Here is a 24,976-nt window from a genome sequence, read left to right as displayed (position 1 = left end):
CCGCAGCCTCTTGGCTGGAGAGCAGACACGATAACCACTTGGCCAACCAGGCTGGCTCCAAGTTAAAATTATTATGCCTTCTATGATTTTTGTTAAGATAACACAAGCATTTCTTTAAATGACTACTGCAGTGACAACAAAGTAAACCACATTAAGTTGTGATAAACAGTAAATTAAGATGATATTTTGTATTATACAATGGATTGTTACCTGATCTCATACTCAACATTTTCATTTTTTCAAAGCTTTAAAATACACTTATATATATAAAACACATCAGCAATGAAGAATGATGCACATTGTATTTGGGATGCGATTAGTATATTATAGGTTCTTGTGGGTAGAAGCTATCAACTTTCACAAATCAAGTTTTTCTATACTTCTTCTTCAATCGTCTGGTTCTGTCCACTGCTGGACAAAGATCTCCCCCATGGTTTTCCAGACCACTCAGTTTTCTGCCTCTCCCATCCATTCTGCAACTTGTCCAGTGTATCCCTCCACCTTCTTCTCGGTCTTCCTCTTTATCTTGTTCTATCCATTTGTCTCCCCTCTGTTGTTTTTCTGGTCCATCTCCCATCATTGCATCCGGCAATATGGCGAGCCCATCTCCACTTAGCCTGTTTAATGTATTTTACAATATCCGTGACACCTGTTTGAGATCTTATCCAGGTATTTGTCTTCCTATCTCTTAATGTTATTTTTAGCATACTTCTCTCCATGTAATGTCATGCTGTTCTCAGCTTTTTTGCTTATGGCTTATCTTCTGTTAAATCCATGTTTCTCCTCCGTATATTAGGACAGGAAGTATGTATTGGTTGAAAGCTTTCCTTTTAAGACTCATAGGGATGTCACTTCTAAATATGTCTCTCATTTTCCTACAAGCCATCCATCCAAGGTTCGATCTCTTTTCTTTGGCTCAAAGGATAACAATTGGCCCAAATATACATATGAGGTAACTTGTTCTATTTCATGGTTTTCAACTTTGACAGTTCTTCGGTTTATGTATTTATTCATCATTATATTTGTTTTTTCTCTATTTATTTTTAATCCAATTACTCTGGAGGCTTCATTTAGCTGATTTAGCCTTTCTTCCAGATCTTCAAAGTTATCTGCTATTATGACATCATCATCTGCAAATTTCAGATGATGCAGTCTTTCTCCATTTATGTTTATTCCTTTTGTTTTCCAATCAAGGCTTCTTCTAATGCAGCTGTAAATAGTTTGGGAGATATAGTATCACCTTGCCAGATGCCTTTTTGTACTGGAAACTTTTCACTGCTTTTATATAATTTAATTACAGAAGTTGCATTATTGTAAATATGTTTTAGTGTTTCAATATATGGTTTCTCAGTTCCCTGGGTTTCAAGAGCTTTTAGTGTTGCAGATGTTTTAACTGAATCAAATGCTTTTTCATAGTCTATATAGGCCAGACATAAGGATTTATTGTATTCAATTGATTTTTCAATCAGCTGTCGTAATTTGAATATGGTCCAAAGTATTGTAATTCTTCCTAAATCCAGTTTGTTCACAGGATTGCATTCCCTCAAGTTTAGATTTTATTCTATTATTTATAATTTTTGTGAAGACTTTATATATGGTGGGGAGTAGGCTTATAGGTATATAGTTTTTAATTTCTTTCTTATTGACCTTTTTAAAAATTAATATTAGAAGTGAATTGTTCCAATTTTTTGAAATTTTTTTCTCTGTTTAGGCATTTATTAAAGAGTTTAGTCAGCTATTTAATGACAGGGCTTCTTCCCAGTTTTAAGAAGTCTACCATAATTCCATCTTCTGGGGCTTTTCCGTTCTTCATTTCCCGCAGTGCCATTTTCGCTTCACCTTATAAGATCTCAGGGGCATCGTATTCTTCCTCACTCGAGTTATCCATAGTTGATTCTTGGATGTTTCAGTCCTTGTCTTCATAGAGTTCAGTATAAAATTTCTGAATTCTCTTGATTATTGCATCTCTATTTTTTATAAGTTCACCATTTTTTCCTCTTAAAGCAGCTATTTCCTTTGTTCCAACTGATAATGTTCATCTTAGGAGGACCTTCATATTACTATTGTTTTCTATACTATATGTTTCTAAATAATAATTAGATAGATTACACCTAAACTGATTACACAGAAATTGTTCAAATTTAAGTAAAGAAAGTTAAATGTAATGAAATAACTTCTCTACAAATTCTTAACTATAAATTGCAATAGATTCACATGATACTTTACCAGAAGTATTACTTATGCTGCTGTTGTGCCTGCAAGGCGGAACATCCATTGACAGACTATGGACTGGAAAGAGAGAGAAAATCAGATATATATATAAAATAAAAAAAGATACAAGGACTGTAACAAACATATAAAAATTATGCATTTAGATGTAATTATTATGTATAAAGAGTGATCATATAACCATTATGGTAATAAAATACAGGATGGCCATAATTAAACTTCCTCTATTCAGAGCCTTATGTAGCTCGATCTAACAACCAAAATGTAAGGAGACTTAAAAACATAGGAAGGAGGATTCTGTAAAAAAAAAATTTTAGTTTGAAAAGTTGCCAACAGGGACAATATGGCACTGTTGTAGCCTGGGAAGCCAAAAATTTGCATAAAACAAAGTTGGATACCTCTTTTGCTGACATCATAAGGACTATAAAGTAAAGGGACACTTCAGAAATGCATTCGTATTGATAGTTGGTGTTCAACATGCACCTCACTTTACCTTATCATGCATTACTTGTAAAGTTATTTTATCTTAATGAGTACGATGCATCAGCTACTCTTCGTGAGTTTAGAACCCGCCAGAACTTGTATAAAGGTCCACTGTCAGCTACCATAGATTGATGATTTGGAAGTCTGAAGAAACAGGATCTCTGGAAATTCGACCTGGCAGAGGACAGAAACCAGTGTTACCATGTACATGAGTAATTGAAGAAGTTGCCACCACAACTGTCAACAGATCGCTGTCGTAAATGTTGTTGGTAGAAGACAGTGCGCATGGAGGCAATTACGCAGAATTATTACATTTTATCTATACAAAATCAGCCATGTACAATAGCTACTACATGATGATTATATTTGATAACTTCTAAAAAAAAATATGCCTAAGCAGTTGAAATATTTTACCTGTTCCACAAGTTCTCCATTCAGCATACAACACAGGTTTTCAATATTCCATAAGAATTTTCACAGTGTGTCTTATTATTTCTAATTTTTTCATCCCACATCTGTAATAGCAGTTATCCAAACTTATTGTTATTCAACTTAATAAGGAATCTTACTGGCTTCTAGTGGATTTTATTTAAGAGTATAACATCATCTGCATAAAGATTAAGAGCTGAAATTGGTATCATCTTCTTAGATATCAGAACTGCTGCTGTTTATTGCAATCCATTTTTCTGCTGTTTTAGTGGTCTTTCAGTACTTGGTTTCTATTTTTTTTTTTTTTTCATCTAATTATTCTTTTTTTTTGTCTTCTGTTGACATGCCTTTGTCATTCTGTTTTCCTGTTTGCTATCTATTCATTTACAGGTTGTAAGGCACATTTTCTGAAAACAGTAATCAACTGTTTATCCAATTTTCAAACCAACAACCCTTAAAATTACCAATCTTTGCATATCACAACCAACTTCCAGTACAGCACCATGTAAATGGTACTTCAATAACTCGACCTTTCAAATATGAGAACAGAAAAATGCCTTCTGGATGTGGTTGGATAAATGGCAGTTGTTTTTTTTTTTTTTTTTTTTTTTCATTTCTGATCATAATATTTTTTTTTTCTACAATTTTCCTTGACATCTTTACTAGTGGATTAAAAGCCTGGGATGTGGAAACGTAGCTGGAGTAGATGATATTCGACCAGAAATGATGAAATATTCAGGTATAAAAGTCTTACAATGGCTACACTGCATAGTTCAGAAAGCCTAGACAGAAGGACAAATTCCAGTTGATTGGAGTACAGCTCTCATAGTACCAATATGAAAAAAAGGAAATAAAACAATGTGAGAATTACAGGAGGTATTTCTCTACTGAGTGTTCCTGGTAAGATTTATGCAAGTATACTTGAAAAACTGGTTGAGAAGGATTGTGGAAGAGAAGCTTGGTGAAGAACAAGCTGGATTCAGGGCAAATAGAGGCTGTCGGGATCAGATTTTCACTTTACGACAAATAGTTGAGAAGTCATGGAAATATAACAAAGATCTGTATTTAAGTTTTGTCGATCTGGAAAAGGCATATGACAAGGTGCCAAGAGAGAAGCTATTTAATATGCTACAGTTATATGGTGTCAATGGGGCATTATATCAAGCAATACTTAGTCTTTATTTGAGTTGTAAGTTGGCAGTTAGAATTGAAGGAAGTACAGGAAGATGGTTTAATGGTGAATCTGGTGTCAGACAAGGATGTACATTATCCCCTCTGTTATTCATTATCTATATGGATCATATTATGAAGGAAAGTGGTATTAAATCTGATATACAAGGATCTGAGAGCTGGGTTAGAAATAAAACACTTGATCAAAGACTAGAGACCATGGATATGAGAGTCGTGAGAAAGATTAGGGGTGTGAACAGATGGCATCAATGGCAATATCATATTAAAAACGAGGATATTAGGAAAGAACTTGACATTGTTAGCATCCAGGAACGTGTTAGCAGAACTAATATCAGGTGGTATGGTCACTTAAATAGAATGGGAGAGGAAAGGTTAGCAAAACAAGTGTTCTCTGCCAGGTTAGCAGGAAAAAGACAAAGAGGAAGACCAAGATATAGGTGGATTGATACAGTAAAAAGTGCCTTAGAAGAAAGAAATATAAGATCTGACAATGTTGGAGTTTTGATGGGTAATAATTAATTTGGAGGAAAATTGTAGATAGGAAGTTAGTAATGATGTACATTTTTCATGTAGTACTATCATATCCTGTACACCTCTTGAGGGTACATGTCAATAACATGATGATGATAATTGTTGAATCTTAACTGTTTCAGATCAATAAGGTAAAAATTGTTCACATTATACTTTCACATATATGTTCAAGTCTTAGTTGTAATATTAGAATTTTATAAGTATTATTCTGTTTAAACACCCAGAAATGTTGTTTGCCTTAAGCACTTTCTCTCTTGCTTCCTTGTCTATTATTCTTTCTGAATTAATCTGAATTCCTAGAATTTAAAATTCATCATCTGTTCAATTATTTTTATATTTATTTCTAGTTTGTATCTGATCGATTGCCTAGTAATCACAAGTGTTTTGTTTCTAGTGATATTTCTATATTCTATTTTTGGCAAATCTGCTAGAAATGAAATACTTCTCTTTGTAAATTACTTTCTGTATCTACTATTGTTACTACATCATCTGCTTTGTGGGTTAGATTTATATATTATTAATTTTTATTCATTTAACTTCTTTTAGTTATTATTTCATCCATTAGAATATTGAACAGTAGAAAGGGACTTAATGAATCATTCTGTCTAATTTCTTTCTTCGTTTCAATTTCTTTTGTTGCATTATTGCAGTAGCTGATTGCACAATCATTATATGTATAAATATCTTAGAGAAGGTTTACGATCTACATTTTTATTTTTATTTCATTATGATATTTAAAATATCTTTTAATTTTATCATATCAAATACTTTATGTACAACTATAAAATGACAAACCTGGAATGTTATAATCAACTATTTTTCTATTAGTTATTTACACTGCAAATATTGTGTGTGTAGGATCTTCCAGATATAAAACCTTGTTGTTCATCATTTAATACCAGAGATTCATTTATAATTTACAATCAAGGTGGCTGATAATAGATTGATCCCTCTGGAATTAATCGGTGTGATATTTTTTCTCCATTCATCTGGTATTTGTTTCTTAGAAAACAATTTTTTCCCCAATTTTTTTTTTTTTTTTTTTTTTTGTTATCTGAAACCTAATTCTTGTTCTCCATATTTTAACAACTTATTCATATTTTGCCTATTCTGGCTGTTTTTCTATTTGTAACTTTTCTATTTGTTGTAATGTTCTTCTCGAGTCTTCATCTTTCAAGTTTTTAGGCCGTTATTTTTTTTCTTCATCTTCATATAATTTAGTGTCTCCCCAACATTTTTGTTCAATTAATGGTAAATTTATATACTCACATAATTCAGTTTCTTTATAATCTTGCTTCTGTTGCCATAAGTTATGTTTGGGCTGTTGAATAGCTATCCTAGAATTCTCATTTTATTTCCCAGATTTTGTTAACTTGTAGATATGCTAAAAAGGCTTTGCCCCATCTCTCCCTATTTTTTGCCAAGTTTAGCCACCTCTTCCTTTTATCTCCCCTAAGACTTCATATTATCATTATTATTATTAGACCTCCATGAAGTCAAGCACTCATTAATGGAAGCTATACATCATCCATACCAGCTGGTTTACCTTCTTAAACTCATTAACACTAGATGCACTAACTACTTCAAAAGGCAAATTGTTCCACTTACTCACTCATAGCTCTATGAGAGAAAAATCTAGCCCCTTAACCTGCACACAAACTTTAATTCCACAGATGACCCCTTGTCTTGTCCCCCACCTTCCATATAAAGAAAAATTTTATCAGCCAATATCCTATAATACCCTCTCAAAAGATTATAGACCTCCATATTACCCTCTTTCTTCTGTCCACAAGCATCTGCAAGTCCACATACTTTCAATCTATCCTTGTAATCTACATTCCATAATCCTGATATCATCTTGGTAACTCTTCTTTGTAGGCTTTTCACAGCTTCTTTAGTCCTTTGGAATCCAGGAGACCAAACCTTTGCATGGTAGTCCACGTGCAGTCATATCAAGGCCTTGTCAAGAGGCAAAATTACTATTATATTCTTACATGTCAATGTTCGTTTCAACATCACAATCCTCTTAGTTGTACTTGCAATTTTTGTTATGTGATCTTTGAACAGTCCGCATGGTTAGCCTAGTGGCTTTGTGCTTCACAATCATATGCCTGAGGAAGGAGGTTCCTAGGTTCGATTCCCATCAGAGACGTGAGGAGCTGAAGGATCTTCCTCAGCCATAGCCAAGTTAGCCGATCTTGGGATGGACAGCAGGGTCCCCCCCCCCCCGTTTATTCTGGGGTTTTTTCATCCCACAAGTAGGCAAACTGGCCTACTTGCGGGATGAACACACAAGGACACACTCATTAATATTGCCCTTAAGAGATGCGGCAGAGGATTGGCGAACCAGCTGCATTAATACGCCAGTAACTCCTCATTGGGAGGGGACTCAACCCGTCCTAGACGGATGAGAAGGACAGGACACAGGATCTTTAAACTTAACTTTCTATCCACCATAACTCTAAAATCTCTAACCATGTCAGTTACTTCAAGCATAATCCCACCAATATAATATGCTGTTGGATACTGTGCTACACCCGCATTACATAACTTTGCACTTACTAACATTGAAATAACAACCATCATAATATGTCCACACTTACAGCTTATTCAATCACCCTGTAAATGCTGTATATCAGTAGCATCTCTGATTGCCCAACCTATCTTATAATAAAGTAACAGTAGAATTGGATAAAGATAATGGCTACTCAAAGATACTGCTCGACTTTGCCAAGGCATTTGACAGAATACCACATGGAAAACTATTACAAAAACTGGAGAGGATGGGAATGAATATGATGCTAATAACATGGATAGGGTTGGTTGACAGACAGACACAAGAGAGTAGTATATGGTGGAGTGGAGTCTAGGAGAATGATAGTGACTAGTTGAGTACCTCAGGGTTGGCACTAGGGCCACTACTCTTTAAATTTATATATCAACGACATAGGGAAAGATTTAAGGGGGATATTCGGTTGTTTGCTGATGATGCAAAACTGGGAGAGCAACAGTTGATAAAGGTGACGTAGATATCTTGCAGGATGATTTAAATATATTGGCATTGTGGGCAAAGGATAACGATCGTCAATTTAATGTTGCAAAATGTAAGGGTATGCACTTCGGGTTGAAAAGATTGCATATGGTGTATCATATTGATGGTATTGGTTTGAAGGAAATTGATGAGGCTTGAGACTTGGGGATAACTGGCAGACAAAGGGTTAAAGTTCAGAGGGCATATTGCAAAAGTTGGTAAAATAGCCCAATGAATTACTTGGCTGTTGAAAAACAAGCTAATAAGTAAAGATTAAGGAAGTTATTATCCCTCTTTATAAGGCTATGATTACTGATCTTGACTACTGCAAACAGATTTGTGTGCAGTAGATCACCTTGAGGTGGTCAAAAAGATTCACAGACGAGTGACTGATCTGTGGAATACTCCCTATGAGGAGTATTCCACAGATCAGTCACTCGTCTGTGAGGAGGGTTTGTGGGTTACAAAGTTTAGTTGATAGGCGGAAAAGAGGGGACACGATAGAAACTTTTAAAATATTAAAGGAGCTTTATAGAATTGATGCAAGTGAAATTTGTCAGTATACGATAGAGAACTAGGGACCATCCATGGAAGTTGTGTAAGAGTGTGGTTAGTAGGGGTGTGAGGATCAGATTTTTTGCGTGGAGAATGGATTGCCACAATTGGTTGCGAGTTCCCTGATGATTAATGGATTCAAGGAGAGACATGATAGGATTTGTGTGTATGATGGTTGATTTGGGTCTCTCACAATGAGTCTTCGGACTTCATGGAGATGCCGTAAATAATGATAATATCTTTCATCATCAGTAAACAACTGAAGATCTCTATCAGTCCCTTTCCAATATCATTAATGTACAGATTAAATAACAATGGTCCAAAGACTGATCTCTGGGGCACACCACCGGTCACCTTAAATCTAGCATATTCATCTCCCATATACCACTTTCTGATACCTGTCCATCAGCCACCCACTTATCCAAGTTTGCATAAGTGGTTGGTTTATGCAACAGCCTTTCCTGTGGTATCCCATCAAATGCCATAGCAACTTCCATCAATATGATAGTGTATCTGTACCCTTTATCCAACTCTGCCATAATATGATTACAAAATATGAGCAAATTGCTCAGACATAACCTCCCTTTAGTAAACCCATGCTGTTGCTTGTGAAATATACTTTCTTTGCCCACCCATTTCTGTGAGTTCTTATCAACTTCTATTAAAATTTTTACAATTACTCCAGAGATACTGATAGGTTGAGAGTTAGACATATCAGTCTCTGCTCTCTGCACTACCCTTGTACAATGGGCTTATCATACAGTCTTTCCATTCCTGTAGGATCTTTCCTGAGTTAAGATTCATTAAAACTGTTTTTATTAAACTACTCGTGTATGTTTTATTCGCATAATGCTTTAAAACTTTCTTCCAATGAGAGTTTACCCTTCTTTCTTTCACCCTCTCTCTCTCTTAAGTTTTTTTCTTTAGTCTTATTTAATCTATGTTACCTTTTGGAAACTTTCTTTTTTTTTTTTTTCAGAATCTTAATTTTCCAGTAAATAAGGCATGGTTAGTTTCTATATTGGCAGATGTTAGAGTTCTGATAAATTATTTCTTCAGGTATAATGGTTCTATGTGTCCTTAAATAGTCTATTCTGAATACGTTTCCTAAGGCATTTCTCCATGTTATTTTATGATTTCCTTTATATTGGTAGAACGTGTTATTTATTCTCAATTCACTCAATTCGTACGAAATTTGACCAGAGAGCTTGCGGAAATACACTCGCTGGCATTTACCCTAATGCAGACATCATAGAAAACATGATCGCTTACCCAAGTGTCCATATATTTGCCTTCTATTGGTCCATTTTAGACCAACAGAAGGTGAATATAGTTCAGAGAACAGGTTGCTTCTCCTCAGAGACTATGCAGAAATCTTAAGAGAGCAAAAACTCTCGTTCAGTACTGAGGAAATACACTCAGTACTGAACGAGAAGTGTCGGAGAGGTGTATTTTTCGCAAGTGAACTCTCAGTCAGTGCGCAAAGTATTTATTAAAATAAAGAGCCAAAAGGCTTCAGTTCGGCGATGCAAAATTATATAACTCAAGTGGATATTAAAATGGACCAACAGAAGGGAAATATATGGACCCTTGGGCAAGAGATCATGTTTTCTATAAGGTTCCGCACTAGGGCAACTTGTAAATGCCAGTGAGGGTATTCTCATAAGCTCTTTGGTCAAATTTCGTGCGAAACTTTCAGTTTCTATATTTGACTTTGAAATAATGCTGGATTTAATATCCAATTGATTTATATAATTTTGCATCACCAACTGAAGCCTTCTGGCTCTTTATTTTAGTAAATAATTCCTTTTATTTTGCACTGGTTTGTTAAATCTTTAGGTATCAAGATGGCTATCTCTGATTTTAATATCAATTATAGCTACTCCTTTCTTTCATAATGTGATCTACATAGATGATGATGAATAAGAGTGGAGACAAGAGATGTGAACCCTTGCATTAAACCTAATTTTACATCTAACTGTCTTTGTGTACTTCCTTTAATTCTAACTTACAACTCATATATAGACTATATATTGCTTAGTACACATACCACCCACTGAATTGGAAACTTTTCTTTAATACTGTATTAGACAACTAACTATTATAATAACGGAATTAACTCACATAAATTATTCTTTATTGGTAGAATTTTCACCTGAGTATCACAGGCATCATCAGTACAGGTACAAGGCTAATTAAACAATAACTGTTATTTTCACAAAGTGCCACCTAAGTAGCTAAGGTTAAATTTCTTAAATTTATTTAATTATTATTCATTTATTTTTATTTATTTTTACTTATTTAAATTTAATTATTTATTATTTTTTTATTATAAATATATATAATTAAATTAGCTTGGTATCTTTAACACACACACATATATATATATATATGTGTATACAATTATATATTAGGAAAGATTTGCTGCTTTATATAGTACTGTCTCCCACAAGGGGGAAAGACATAGACCATCGGATCTGTTTAGGTTAGGGGAGTGAAGTAATGTTTCACATGTTTCTTTGTATAGCTGTTCCATTAGGAACCAGCTTTTGTGAATGACTTTTGTCTTGTTCCACTTAACTCTATATGTCTGGTGTTGATGGCATGTTCTGCAATTCCAGACTGTTTGGGTTCAAGGTACTGGATGTACGACTGGTGTTCTTCTAACCGGACCTGAGCAGATCTTCCTGTTTGTCCGAAATATGATAATCCACACAAGCAGGGAATCTGGTAGACACCTGGATATCTGAGATGTGGGAGCTTGTCCTTTGGAGACATTAGGAATGTGGAGATTTTTCTGATGGGTCGAAAAGCCACACAGATATTTAGTGGTTTTAGCACCTTAGCTATGCATTCACTAACCCTGTGTACATAGGGAATAGGTATATGTGTAGGTTCTTCTGGAAGAGGATGCTGGAGCACGACTACTTAAAGCTCTTTTTATGAAGGACTTCTTATAGCCATTGGATATGAAGGAGGAATTAATATACTGTAATTCTTTTTGTAAAAGTTCTTCTGAAGAACAAAAGGAGTTGGCTCTATGAACTAGTGTTTTTACAGTACCTGCCTTTTGGCTGGGATGGTGATGTGATTCAGTGCAGATGTACTGACCTGTATGAGTCTCTTTCCTACAGACTGTGAATTGTAGATAACTATCTGGTTGTTGAAGAATCAAGGTCTAGAAAGGCTAATTGCTTATTTACTTCTAGGGTGAACTGGATCCTTGGATGAAGTACATTAATTTTTGAGAGAAACTGTTGTAGTTCTTCTGAGGTGCCCTTCCATATGGCAAAAATGTCGTCCACGTATCTGAACCAAATGTTAGGTCTGGGTGTAATGTTGCCAAAGATACACTGTTTGAAATGCTCCATGAAGTAGTTGGCAATAGCAGGAGATATTGGATTACCCATTGCTGTCCCTTCGATTTGTTTGTATAACTGGTTTTTGAAGGAAAAATAACTGGATTTTATTACAAATTCAGATAATTTGACAATGTCTGGAGGAAATTCTTGGTGTAGTAATTCTATACTGTCCGCCAACGGAACATTCATAAATTGCGAAACATCTAGACTAATCATAATCTCCAAATTGTCTAGATGCAGATCGGAAATTTTATTTCTGGAGTCCACAGAATTTTTTATATATGTAGCAGTTCTTTTAGTTGAAGAAGTGAGTAAATTTGACAGAAATTTTGATATTTTGTAAGTGGGACAACCTATATAGTCTACAACCGGTCTTAATGGAATTCCTGGCTTACGTACTTTTGCAAGACCATATAATCTTGGTGGGCACCCAAAGGAGGTCTTTAGTGTTTTCTTTTTATTTTCATCCCATATCGATATTTTTTCTATAAGGACATTAAGCTTTTTTATTTGACTACCGGTAGGATCTGAAGTGAGGGGCCTTTAAGTCGAATAGTCGTGGAGTAACAGTGATATTTTTCTCTCGTATTCTCTTCTGTCTTGGATGACTACAGCCTTCTCTTTGTCTGCTTTCATAATAATTAGGTTCTTGTTATTTTTTAGCAATTTCAGTACTTTTTGTCCAGCATACGATAGGTTCGGCCAAGGAGGCTTGCCGTTAAAAAGAATTTTTGCACACTCGAATCTTGTTCTGTTAGCTGTTTTTTGGGGTAAGGATCGAATACCTCTGTCTATACTATGGAAAAAGTCTATTATGGGTACTTTATTCTATTATGATACAGATAGAGTAGTGATCAATGTATAACTTCCCTGACAGACAGCGAACGTTTCATTCTGTCAAAATGGCATAATTTTGCCGTTGCTCCAAATGAAGTACCCAAAATAGACTTTCGAATGCCCCTCTTCTGGTGGTCTCCACTCAGCACTCTGTTTCAGGCTCATACTCAAAACACCACGTTTTGTCACCAGTAACGATCATTTCAAGGAAGTCTGAGTCGTTATGAGCGGTTTTGATGAGGTCCTTGCAGTGTTCAATGCGATACGTTTTTTGGTCATCAGCCAACTTGTGGGGAACAAATCGCGAATTCAATTTATGAAGGCCCAAACTCTCGGTCAAAATGTTGTGCAAGGTTGATTTTGGAATTCCCAATTCGTCTTCAATCAATCTCACGGATGATTTTGGGTTTTCTTTGACGAAATCATGCACTTTTTGGATGTTAACTTCGCTCAGTCCAGTTTTTGGATGGCCCGGCTTTTTCTTGTCTTCAAGCGTCTCATGACCACTTTGAAATTGCTTAAACCACTCGTAAACTTGAATACGGGATGAGCATTCATCACCGTATGCTTTTTGAAGCATTTGATGCGTTTCAGTAAAACATTTACCAAGTTTAACAGAAAAGTCAATCGCAGCTCTGTTTGAAACTCATTTTCCAACCGTTCATCAAAACACGCTGTCACTCTTGGTACTATAACTCTGCTTCTAATGAAACAAATGTCATAAACAGTTGACACAACACTAATGAAGGTTGCCGCTTTCAATAACAAAAAGATACAACAGGTGGCGCCACTCGTTTTTTCTATTTTCAAAAGGTTCGGTTTCTTTTTGGACAGAGGTGTACATCCCCCATTTTGATGTTTGCCTGCATCTCTACATGAAACCGAATGCCATTCAAAAGTGTATCTTCCTTATTGCTGAATATAGCATACTATAGTTAATATATAGAAGAATAATATCTATTTTAGTCTTCTTTGTTTAGGTATCACCAATTATGTTGACATATACTTCTCTAATTTGACGTCTTTTCTAGTGATACATACATACATCTTATGCTGATGTGGAGTTTGTTCTCTGAGGCAAAGAGGAACAGTCTTGTTTAAACAGATGACATCCTCAGCCACCATGATTCCATCATATTGTGCCATCCTCATTCATTCAGATTCAAATAGATACCTAGTTACATGATACATCACAAGAGGAAGATCAGTTCTCCATATTCCTTAAAAAACTACATGGAAGTTTCCTTCCAGTTATCTAGCTTTGACTCTTAAGCTTTGATCCTTTGTCAGACTTTCATCCCCCTCCCCTCTAATAATTGGTATATTTCCAACAAGTGGTATATTTCAGTTGACATTTTACATCTGGGAAACTGACTGACTTCCATTTTCTTTTGAAACTTTTGTATTTTTGCCTTCAATATGATATTCATTATTAACCTGCTCAAAATTAAATGGTAATCACTTCCTATTTCAAATCTCCTGTACACTCTTATATCCTGAACCACTCTGAACATACCGCTATCAACAATAATACAGTCAATCACACTTCATATTTTTTGTGTGTTCTCTCCATGTGAATTTATGTACTTGACTACTGCATGTCATGGACTTGCCTATGTGTTCACCTTTTTTTCTTTTTTTTTTTAATAGCAGCTACCTTCTCTAATAGCTTGAAATGCAAATGCATTTATGGAAATAGAGTTAAACAAGAAAATCACTACAAGCTGAAATGAAAAACTACAATGAAAAATGAAGTTTATTATTATCTAAGTGACACCTCCAGGGAGTCCAACGACTCATCGAGGGAGGGCACATACTCCACAACTCCCCATCTCCACTCAATCCACCAAACTACAACTACACCAATGCCATCTACTGCCCGCCGCCACCACCACCACCAGTATTTCCACACAATCACAAACATCCATCCATGCCCACAGTAGGATTCAAACCCACAGCCTTTTGGCTAGAAAGCAGATACACTAACTACTCGGTCAACCAGGCCGGCAAGGTGGATATTGAATCCAACATTATTTCAAAGCTGAATATATAGAAAACAGATACAAGAGTTTCGTGCCGAATATAATAACTATAAAAGTTTCAGCGGATTCAAGCGTAAGCAATCTTTCAGGACAGGGGCAACTCGTGGCAAAAGTGGAGTAAGTTCTGATCACTTTCTTTAGTATTCTCCATAATGCAAAGCATATCTCCTTGCGGACATGTATGATGCTATGCATTATGGGAAGGGGTCACTACCCAGACCCGGTTTCGCCTTGTTGAGTGTTTAAGTACAGGTCAATCTCCAAAAACTCGTGCGATCCCCCCAGATCACCCAACCATGAGCAACCCGAAGGATCAAAAACTCAGCATTGTTCCCCTCAGTAACAGGCTCACCTCGTCACCGAGAAGAACTCTCAGTGTTGGCTCTACACAGTGGCAAGCTCACTCCACCACTAAGCAAAGCCACTTATATTTCATCTGTGGGGTAACTGCAACAGCCATGCCTCAGTTAACTTCATGGGCTACAGCACTGCCATTCATTATCCCCCCCCCAGGATCTGGGTGACAGCAACAGCCATGCTTCACTTAAAACTTCATGGGCTACAGCATTGCCATTCATCACCCAAGCTTCCAAGCAGTTTCGACTTAGAGGTCTCATCAGTGGGAGCTAGACCCAGATGTTTAAAAAAAAAGTGCAGAGAACAAGGAAGCAGAAAACCAAAATTAGATGTAAAATTAAATATGCTATAAAAATGAACTTGAAACTTAACAATGAAGAGAATTACAATGGCAAACAATCTTGTTTATAATACTAACTTAGTACAGTAGAGTATCTCATGTATTGTCATTACTAATGACAACAAGGAGCTGATAAACTTGCAGTTTAAGTAATAACAAGAAAGGTATGGATAGGAATGAGGAGACAAGGCTGAACCCACAACTTCTCCATATCAGCAAATATAATGCTCATCAACAAAAATTTTTGTACAGATACTTAGAATCATTGTTCATGAGCTGATAGCACAATCAGGATCATGCTATAGCATCAAAATACAATCTACTAACAACTGCCATACACAGTACTAACAATTTTTGATTCTAATATATATACAAAGCAAGAGTATAAGTAAATAAGTAAAAGATTAAAAGAATTTATCATATGTGTAAAAGATGAAATAAATTAATCTTAAAGAGAAAAATGTGAGTAACTGAAAACTGCAAATTTACTATTGAAAAGAATGATGCTAATCATAATAATCTGCATATTAATTTTTCAAACATGATATTTATGAAGACTCACCAATAGATTCAGTTCCTATGCAATCTGTAATTGCTGTTTCACTTGCAGAACTACAGAGACTGTTTGATGGTTCCATTGCTCTTTCGCTGAAATAAGATTTCTCAGATCAAATCAATTTATATTTTTTTAATTCACATTATAAGATCAAATATTTAGCTTTAAAGAATGAATAATAATCAAAGAAATGTAAAATTTTTTACTGTCTGCTACATTTTTACAAACCATATGTGATACATAAAAGCTCTTTCGAATAACTTCATGCTTGATGACAAATCCATCTGCTCTACTTATCAAGAATTTTCACTATGAATTATTTTCATGGACTTCCTGTACAATTTCTTGAGGAGTGCACCACAGAGCAGTAATTTTCAATCTTTACAGAGAAATTGGGTTACTGTTTTGACATTCACTTTTATTCCAATACTAATTTGTATATTTCAGTCTACAGTTCTTCCCTGAAAGCTGCTTCATTTTTCCTCTTTTTAAAATGTTTCATTCACATTTCCCCCCATTACTTCAATCTTGTTTCCACAAGTGTTTCATACGAAACATTTAAGCTTCATCATGCTCAAAACTAAATGTTCATTTCCTATTTTAATTCTCCTGTACTAATTGAAACCAAGCTAAAGAAAACACTGTCAACAGCAATCAATGAGACTCCTTATTTCTTGAATGTTCCCACCATGTGAATTTATGCACATCTTTATGTTGGAACATAGCACCACTAGTAATGATTAGCCCATGTCTTGAACAGAAATCCAGCAGGTACTTACCATTATTACTCAGCTTGGTTCTTTTCTCTAAATTTTCAAAATACATTTCTGATATGTTTAGGATTCATTTCCTACTCTGTTGTTTAGTACTTCAACAAGAACCAATTTTCTAATGACAAAGAATTCCTCCACTCTTCAAAGTGGTGCAAAAAGTGCCAAAGGGACTAGAAGTGCAAATAACTCACTTTCCAATTTCCATTTCATGATATCTCCACATTATGCTTCTTCAATGCTAACATGATCACCATGCCACTTTCAAACCTCTCATTCAACTAGCTACCTGCATCCATCTCGTAAAAATTAACTGCAACTCTTGAACATCCTGTAGTGCATAAATTTCCTTGTCTGCAGTTTAGCCTATTTTGGAGAGACTAGTAGATCAGTTAACACCTGCCTTGAAGAATATTACACCTGCGATCATCTGTATGGTAAGTCAGGATTGGCAGACCATGCTCTGGATACTCTTTCACATAGGATTAAATGAAGACATTGATATTATATAGAAGTTATTAGTCTGGGAGACTGTTTTTAGAATCAGCATCAGCTATGAAGCACTCGCCCAACCTCATCAAGTATGGTTGCATTCATTTACTCAAGATCTAGGACATTTTGAGACCTAATAGCTTGACTTCTCTAAATTAACTTTATGCTTATATGGCCCACAGAGAATGACATGTTAGAACATTAGCTCCATTTTCAGTTACAATTTGAATTGTTTTCCACTGATACACCATTCAGTTCAGTGCTGTGTGCATTTCACAGTCATAATTTGTGCTCAGAAGATGTTAGGGAGAAAATTAACAAAATATTAGTAAGTTCAATAAAGGTTTTTTTTTTTTCTCTTGGTGTTGTTTATAGCATGAATCACTATTATGAATAATCAACAACACCTAAGTCCCTTTCCATACGTATGCTTCTTGAAATTTCTTCCCATTTAAAACATTTACTTTCATGTTCTGCATGGAGTACTACAGCTACTCCTTTCTTTTCATGACAATTAATGTGAATAAATTATTGTATACTTATTTCAGAAGGATCTCAGCTGTTACATAACTGGTGTCATCTATTAACTATGTAGTATTCCTATAATTCTTCTACTGCACTTTCAATCCTTTTCTGCAAGTTCAAATGCAGATAATACTAATCTTTGAAATTCTACAGAAGTTTCCTGTGGCTTCCTTATCAATGTTCAGTATGATTCCTACTAAGGCAGCAGAGGCTTGTTACCAATGCAATGTTCAACAGGAATGATTTCATTATGTTGTACTATCATAATGTGCTAGTGTAATAGTGTAGTTTAAGCTAATACAGAATACAATTTGGCTAACCAAATTTTGAGTGTATTTCTCTATTTAGGTTTAAATTGATTTTTTTTTTAATCTATTTAAATTCGGATTCATCTTTTTTTTTTTTTTTTTGATCCAGTACAAATTTTGATTTAGGTTTTTCAAACAATATTTTAGCCCATGAAAAATATTGATTTATAAGTTTATTCATTTGGATTTGATTCTCCATCCCTGATATATTTATGTGAACCCTACCTGTAAAAGGTCAAACCTATTGTATGTTAAGTAATCCCATCAGTAGGTAGGAGATTACATAATCTGGAAAATCTATTCTAGAGAGACACCAAACATGTAACTTTTTCTAGTCACTTCAGGCCTTCAAATAAGCAGAATAGTAGCCTAACACCAAGAATAATATCAAATTAGAACTGTTCTTGTGATTTTAAAAGAGATGTGTAGCATTCTAATTAGGAATTTCAGATCCAGAAGTCAATAATGAATTTGTTGACAGCCACTCATGATCAAATACGTTGACAATGAAGGAGATATTTTAAAGTGAAAAAAAATAATAATAATAATAAAATAAAAATAAAAAATGTAAATTATGCAAAGAAAATAATGTATTTTGAATGCATTCAGAAAAAGGCTGAAAATCCAGGCACCGCTTGTCTCTGATAACTTGCCTTTAGCAATTGGGCAGGTTGATTTCTGGAGCCCTGTAAGAAACTACTTTCATGCTACTTAGTGATGCTGGTTATCATGAAACCATTATTCAATGAAAACACCTGTTTGAAAGTAATTTTGTTCTCAAAAATCTTTATTGAAGATAAAAAACTAAACTGTTATCTAACTATAATTAGACCCTATGAAAAAAATGATTCTAGCATTTCTTTTTCTAGGCTGATACCAGATTTATGTGCAAAAAATGATAGTAACCATTTTCCATATACATTGATGGCATTTTTCTTTCTTCCCTTCCCCCCCTCTCAGTAAAAAAATAATTAGTTGAGAAACTTGATTCTTCTCAGATGAATGGTGATCTCGTTCCTAACAGAACTGTTTTAGGACCACAATTACGTGCAATGTAGGTTATTTTTCCGTTGATTAAACACACAGGATATCTCACTTTTTGAGAAACCAGTCGGCTCTGATGTTTCAAAATGGTAGCTCCAGCCAGATGGGCACCCACATATAGGCCCTTTATCAAACTCTGGAAAATCCTTTGTTTTTCCTACCGTGATCAACCCTACTGATGATTGTCGACCAGCAGTATTCTTAAATAGTTGCCTAGAACACATGGTGACACAAGTGGCCATGTATTCTATACATGAACATCACTTATACATATAATGCTGTATAAGTGATGTTTATGTATAGCTACAAAAAGGTTGCTAATTAAGTGGTCAGTTATGTGAATAATTACATGACAAAAGAACTAGAAGTATAAAATATATTGTATACCTTCAGTATATATTTGTTTAAAATTACAGTGACAATGCATATGCTGTAAGAAAGCACTCATCTCATACTCAGTAGTGACGGCTTATCATGAAATAGCCATTTTATGAAATAATTGTTTCATGAAAGTAATTTTGTTCTCAAAAATCTTTATTGAAGATAAAAATTGAACAGACATCTAACCATATAATGGGACAGCATATTACAAAAAGATTCTGGCATTTCTTTATCTAGGCTGATACAAGATTTATATACAGTAATTGATAGCAACCATTTTCAGTATACATCAATCAAACCCATCACTCAAAAAAATAAAAAAATTTAGAATGAAAGTTTCTCTTATTTTGTCCTGACATTAATGAACTATAAAATGATATAATAAAAAAAAAAGACTACAAAATATACTGTATGCTTTTAGCTATATCACTTTAAAACTACAGTCACACAGCAGGTACTGTAAGGAACCTATGCATTTCATGCCACTTAATAGCATTGGCTCTAAGACTAGCTACAAATGTGAGTTAATCTGTTTAATGGTTCTGCTGAATGTGAAGGATTATCACACTTCTTAATGGAAATAATTGATGGTCAGCACTTCTTATCCGTGTTTCTTTAACTCAATCATATGCTTCACATCCTCATTTTAGCAGACATATATATACATCCAGGCTGGTGCAAAAATTAAACAAGAATATACTTTTGTCAAATATAATTTATCCAATAACAAAAGTTATTGGATAAAATTATATTTGACAAAATATAATTTTAAAACAAAACCATTAAAAGTAACAGCTGTAATGTATTAAACTAAACAATCAAATTAAAAAACGTTGTAAACATACAATATAGTTGGAAATTTGATAATGACTAAAAAAAAAAAAAAATCAGCTATAACTAAATCTAAATACTTACACATAAGCAGCAGAGTGATAATGTGGTTCTGGAAACACCATGCTAAACATAACTTGTGGTGGTGATCTGTTATTAATAATAATAAAAAGCATATAGTTAAATTACAACACAAAAAAAAATTAAGAATGGGGAGGAAAGAAAAGACAAGAAAGCAATATACATACATACATATATATATATTTTGAAATAGATTAAATGATATAAGCCGAGAGATAAAAATAGAAACACTATTTTAATTTAAATAAACTGCACAACTAATTTCATCTTCTTAAAAGACTTCTTCAGGTGCATAACATGACGGAACTACCAACAAACATTGTGAGAGAAAAAAATCTATACATTATATCATTAACATATTAACATTTGAAGCTGTTCTGCGTACTCTTCATTGTTGGGCATGAGCATGTGTTCAAGGTCTCATGAACGCCAAAGTTGAATAGCAGCGCAATGACAGTCTGAGAAATTATAGCTGAGGTTAGTGTTGAGATGTACTGGATGAATGATGATTTCTTTAGATTCTATAATTCTTCTTTCCAGTTCATCATAGCATCGAAAGATATTTTCCGATTTGTTCCATATGATTGGATGAATGATAGAGTTTGTCTTTAGCATCAGCAGAATATATAAATATATTTATATATAAACATTACACAGACATATCCCATTCATATGACATGTTAGGTTTCAGACCACTGTCATATAGCGAATCACTGCCATAACATTGTTATAAAATATGAGCAAATTGCTAAAACATGACCTTCTTTTAGTAAATCCATGTTGCTCCTTGCAGAGTACAGCATGTTTGTCTACCCATTTTTGTATGCGAGGTCTTACCACTTCTCTAAAATCTTCATTACCACACCAGAGATACTGATAGGTCGGTAGTTAGACACATTGGTTTTTGCACCACCCTTGTACAATGGCACTATCATACATTCCTGTGGTATCATTCCTGAGCTGAGACTAGAGTTATACAAACATATGAAAGCCCTAAACAATTTGGCTGAACATTTCTTTAGCAAACAGGCTGATATTCCATCTCTCCCTATACACCAATTCTTATCCAAGTTATGCAACAATTCTTCAACCTCATTTTCATGAACCTTCTAACTTCATCCAATGTAGCAGTAGCACTGTGCACCATGTTACATATACCTGGTTGATACATCTTAGCAAAGTGAGCACTCGTTAACCTTAACTTCCGAAACTCGAGTACCATCTGCATTCAATAAAGTTATTATTTCACATTCATTCTTTCTTATGCTTATGGCATAATGATAAAATTCTTTTGGACTCCCTTTAGCTTGCATGGCCAATTTCTTTTCATACTCCAATTTAGCTTTCTGCACAATACTCATTACTTTTCAGGCCTGAGCTTTATATATTTCATAACTTCACTCACTCTTATTCTCACAATATTCTTTCCACATCTTCTTGTGGATCTCTTACTTAATAAGGTTAGACATCCATTTCACTTTCAACCTATTTATTTTTCAAACACCAGGGATACATTAAGATACTGCCTCATTTAAATGCTTTTTCAAAGATTCCCATGCATTGCTGACATTTTTCCCATTCAGTAACTGATATTATGATCAATTTAAGAGAATGCTATCTTTGGTCACATGGTATCAGTTATAGTTTTATAGTTCAGCATATAACCTGTTTGAATCTGAGCATCAATACAATTAGATACTTCTAAAGTAAGCACAGCATGCACTGTCACCAATTGGTGGTACAATAGTCTCCTTCTAATGCTATGAGCAAATCCAACACTCTTTGACTTAGAGTTCCTTCTTTTACACGCTACTTGAGAAAGTTGTCTTGCAAAAATTCAATAAATTCCACTTCTTTCTTATCACGAGATTTCTCTCCTACCCAATCAATGTTTGGAAAATTACAGTCACCCATAATGATCACTCAGTTGGTATCCATGATGCATTTCTTCGTCCCCTGAAACAAGAGCTGCCAGGTCTGTAGCAACACCTCACCATATATTTCATTCTGTTAACCTACACTTCACACCAGATAGATTCAAACTCACCACTACATGGGACATTGTTACCATCATTGTTTTCTTATGTTTCTACCCTAACTGGACTTAAGTCATCTGATATCATCTCCTCCTCCTCTCCTATCTCTTCTGTCATTCCTAAAAATAGTATATCCATTACACTCAATCCCACTTACCACATCTGATTCAGATAACCAGGTTTCACTGATGCCAACAATCTTAAGCCACATCGTATTCAATAAAGCAACAAACTCAACCCCTTTGTTTCTGATGCTCCTGGCATTTGTGTATTGACATAATAAATTACCACCTAGCCTATTCTTATAATTAGATATACAATTATTTGGTCTTGTTCTAGAATTTTCTCTTTTCCCTCCCCAGATATACTTAAAAGGTTTGAACCCAAAGCATATTTTTCCACCACTTTGCCACATACATAACCATGTTCGAAGATATTCATATTTTTATTACATTTGAACTTTCACACACGTTTTTCCCATTCCTCCCTTGATGATCTGGTTTCCCTTACTCTCTGCATTTTGTCTCATACCAAGAAGTAATTTCTCCAGGCTCCTGATGCCAAATGAATTCAAGTGCAGGCCATTTCTCTTATACAAGTCTTTTCTGCCATCAAACATACTCCGCACATCTAAAAACTCGCATCCATTTCTTCTACATAGCCTGCATGTGAAATCATTTGCTATCATTGCCTTCTTTCTTAACTCAGTACTGTCATATCTGGGTAGCAATCCTACATTTTTTTACTCTCCCACATTTCTTTCTCGCTTCTTCAACAGACCTTTCACATCTTCTGTCATACTATATTTGTCACTACTTAAGTTATTAGTACCTACCAGAACTATCATCTCTTTTACTTTTCTTTTTTGGTTTTCAATTATGGCTGTCATATGTTTGATTTTTTCCCCCAGGGAAACTTAGAAGTGGTGACGCTCTTGGCAAGTGCAAATTCTAGGATTGAGTCACCATACCATATCACCTCTTATTTTTCTTAGATTTTAACTGACTTACCATATTGTTATTAATATTATGATTACCAAGTAATCATAATATTAATAACAATATGGTACTTTTCTGACTGTTCCTGTTGTGATCCTTTTTCTTATCCTGTCTAAGTTTAGTCAAACATTCTTTACAGAATTTCATATCTTCTCTGAACCCATGAGACCATATCTGCTGTCATATCAAGGCTTTCTAAAGAGGTGAAGAGACTTCCCTATCCTTACATGTCCGTGTTCATTTCAAAAATCACAATTATCCTCTGGGTTGTCTCCAATTTTTGCAATGTAACCTTTGAAATTCTAATTCAAATCATAACTCCAATTCTTGGAGTTATCCACCATAACTCCAAGAATACTAGCCTCATCAGTTTTCCATAGCATAATCCCACAAATATGATTTGCCATTGCAAATTTCATTATGCCAAAGTAAGTTTAACTTTACACTTGCTAACATTAACTGTCAGCCATTTTCATTTCCCCAAATTTCCAGCCTATTCAAATTTCTGTAAGTGCTAGATATTAGTATAATCCCCCTGACTGCCCTGCCTATCTTTGCATCATTAGCAAAGAATTAAACATCTCCTGTTAGATCCTTCCTAATATCATTAATTGTGTTATACTCCAGGATTGAACCCTGGGGTATACCACTGGTCACATTAAATCTGGCAGATTTACACTCACCATATACCACTTTTTGATACCTGTATGTCAACTGTCCACTTATCCAAGTTGATAGTACATGTTCCAATCCCATATTCTCCAGTTTATGCAACAGCCTTTCGCATAGTATTCTATCACACTTGTGGTAGATTGTGGTAGAATGGCAATTGTCATTCATTATAATAAATTATGGAGGCAACTATAGAGAAAACCTGCAAAAGATAAGTTACCAAGATGATATCAGGATTATGGAATGTAGATTACGAGGATAAATTGAAAGTATGTGGACTTGCAGATGCTTGTAGACAGAAGAAAGAGGGTTAATATAAGAGGCCTATAAACTTTTGAGAGGGTATTATAGGATATCAGCTGATAAAATTTTTCATTATATGGAAGATGGAGAGACATCTGTGTAAATTCAGTTTGTGTGCAGTTAAAAAAAACAGGGATAAGGGTTAGATTTTTCTCTCATAGAGCCATGAGTGAGTAGAACAGTTTGCCTGTTGGAGTGGTGAATGCCTCTAGTATGTAAGAGTTTAAGAAAAGGTACATATGACAGCTGATGTAGGCAATACATGCCTTCCTCAACAAGTCTTTGACTCGCTAGAGGTCTCGATAATAATAAACTTCATAAAGACAAAGGACCTTCCTATTTATTAAAATTCTGCAATCTCTGTAGAATTTTAATAGACAGGAAGTTTAAGATGAGAAATGAGTTATATATAGTAAAGATCTAAATACAATTTGCATGATAATTGCAATACTTATACATTAAGTGTAGTACTCCACTATATCTGCATCACCTCATCTGAACTATGTACAAGTCTGGTCTCCTAGTTTTCTGAAGTGATGCAGATATAGTGGAGAGAACACAAAGGAGAGCTGTTAATGATGATATTGGTTCT

At 34.7% G+C, this 24,976-nt stretch overlaps 1 protein-coding gene across 1 annotated transcript in view; it reads right to left on the bottom strand.

Annotated features, from left to right (window-relative positions):
- Positions 1-24,976, bottom strand: part of LOC150096300 (folliculin-interacting protein 2-like) — a 165,876-nt gene that overhangs the window by 79,062 nt on the left and 61,838 nt on the right. Inside the window, exons 5-7 of the mRNA XM_090409025.1 lie at positions 20,379-20,444; positions 15,950-16,035; positions 2,227-2,289 (exon numbers count right to left, since the gene is read on the bottom strand). Of these exons, the coding sequence (XP_090265151.1) occupies positions 2,227-2,289; positions 15,950-16,035; positions 20,379-20,444 (215 nt within the window). The remainder of the gene's footprint in view (positions 1-2,226; positions 2,290-15,949; positions 16,036-20,378; positions 20,445-24,976) is intronic.

This window comes from Typopeltis vanoorti, chromosome 19, assembly GCF_054136105.1.
Source record: "Typopeltis vanoorti isolate ZY-2024b chromosome 19, IOZ_Tvanoo_1.0, whole genome shotgun sequence".
NCBI lineage: Eukaryota > Metazoa > Arthropoda > Arachnida > Uropygi > Thelyphonidae > Typopeltis > Typopeltis vanoorti.
The sequence above is the reverse complement of the archived record's forward strand: the minus strand, read 5'-3'. Positions and strand labels throughout refer to the sequence as shown.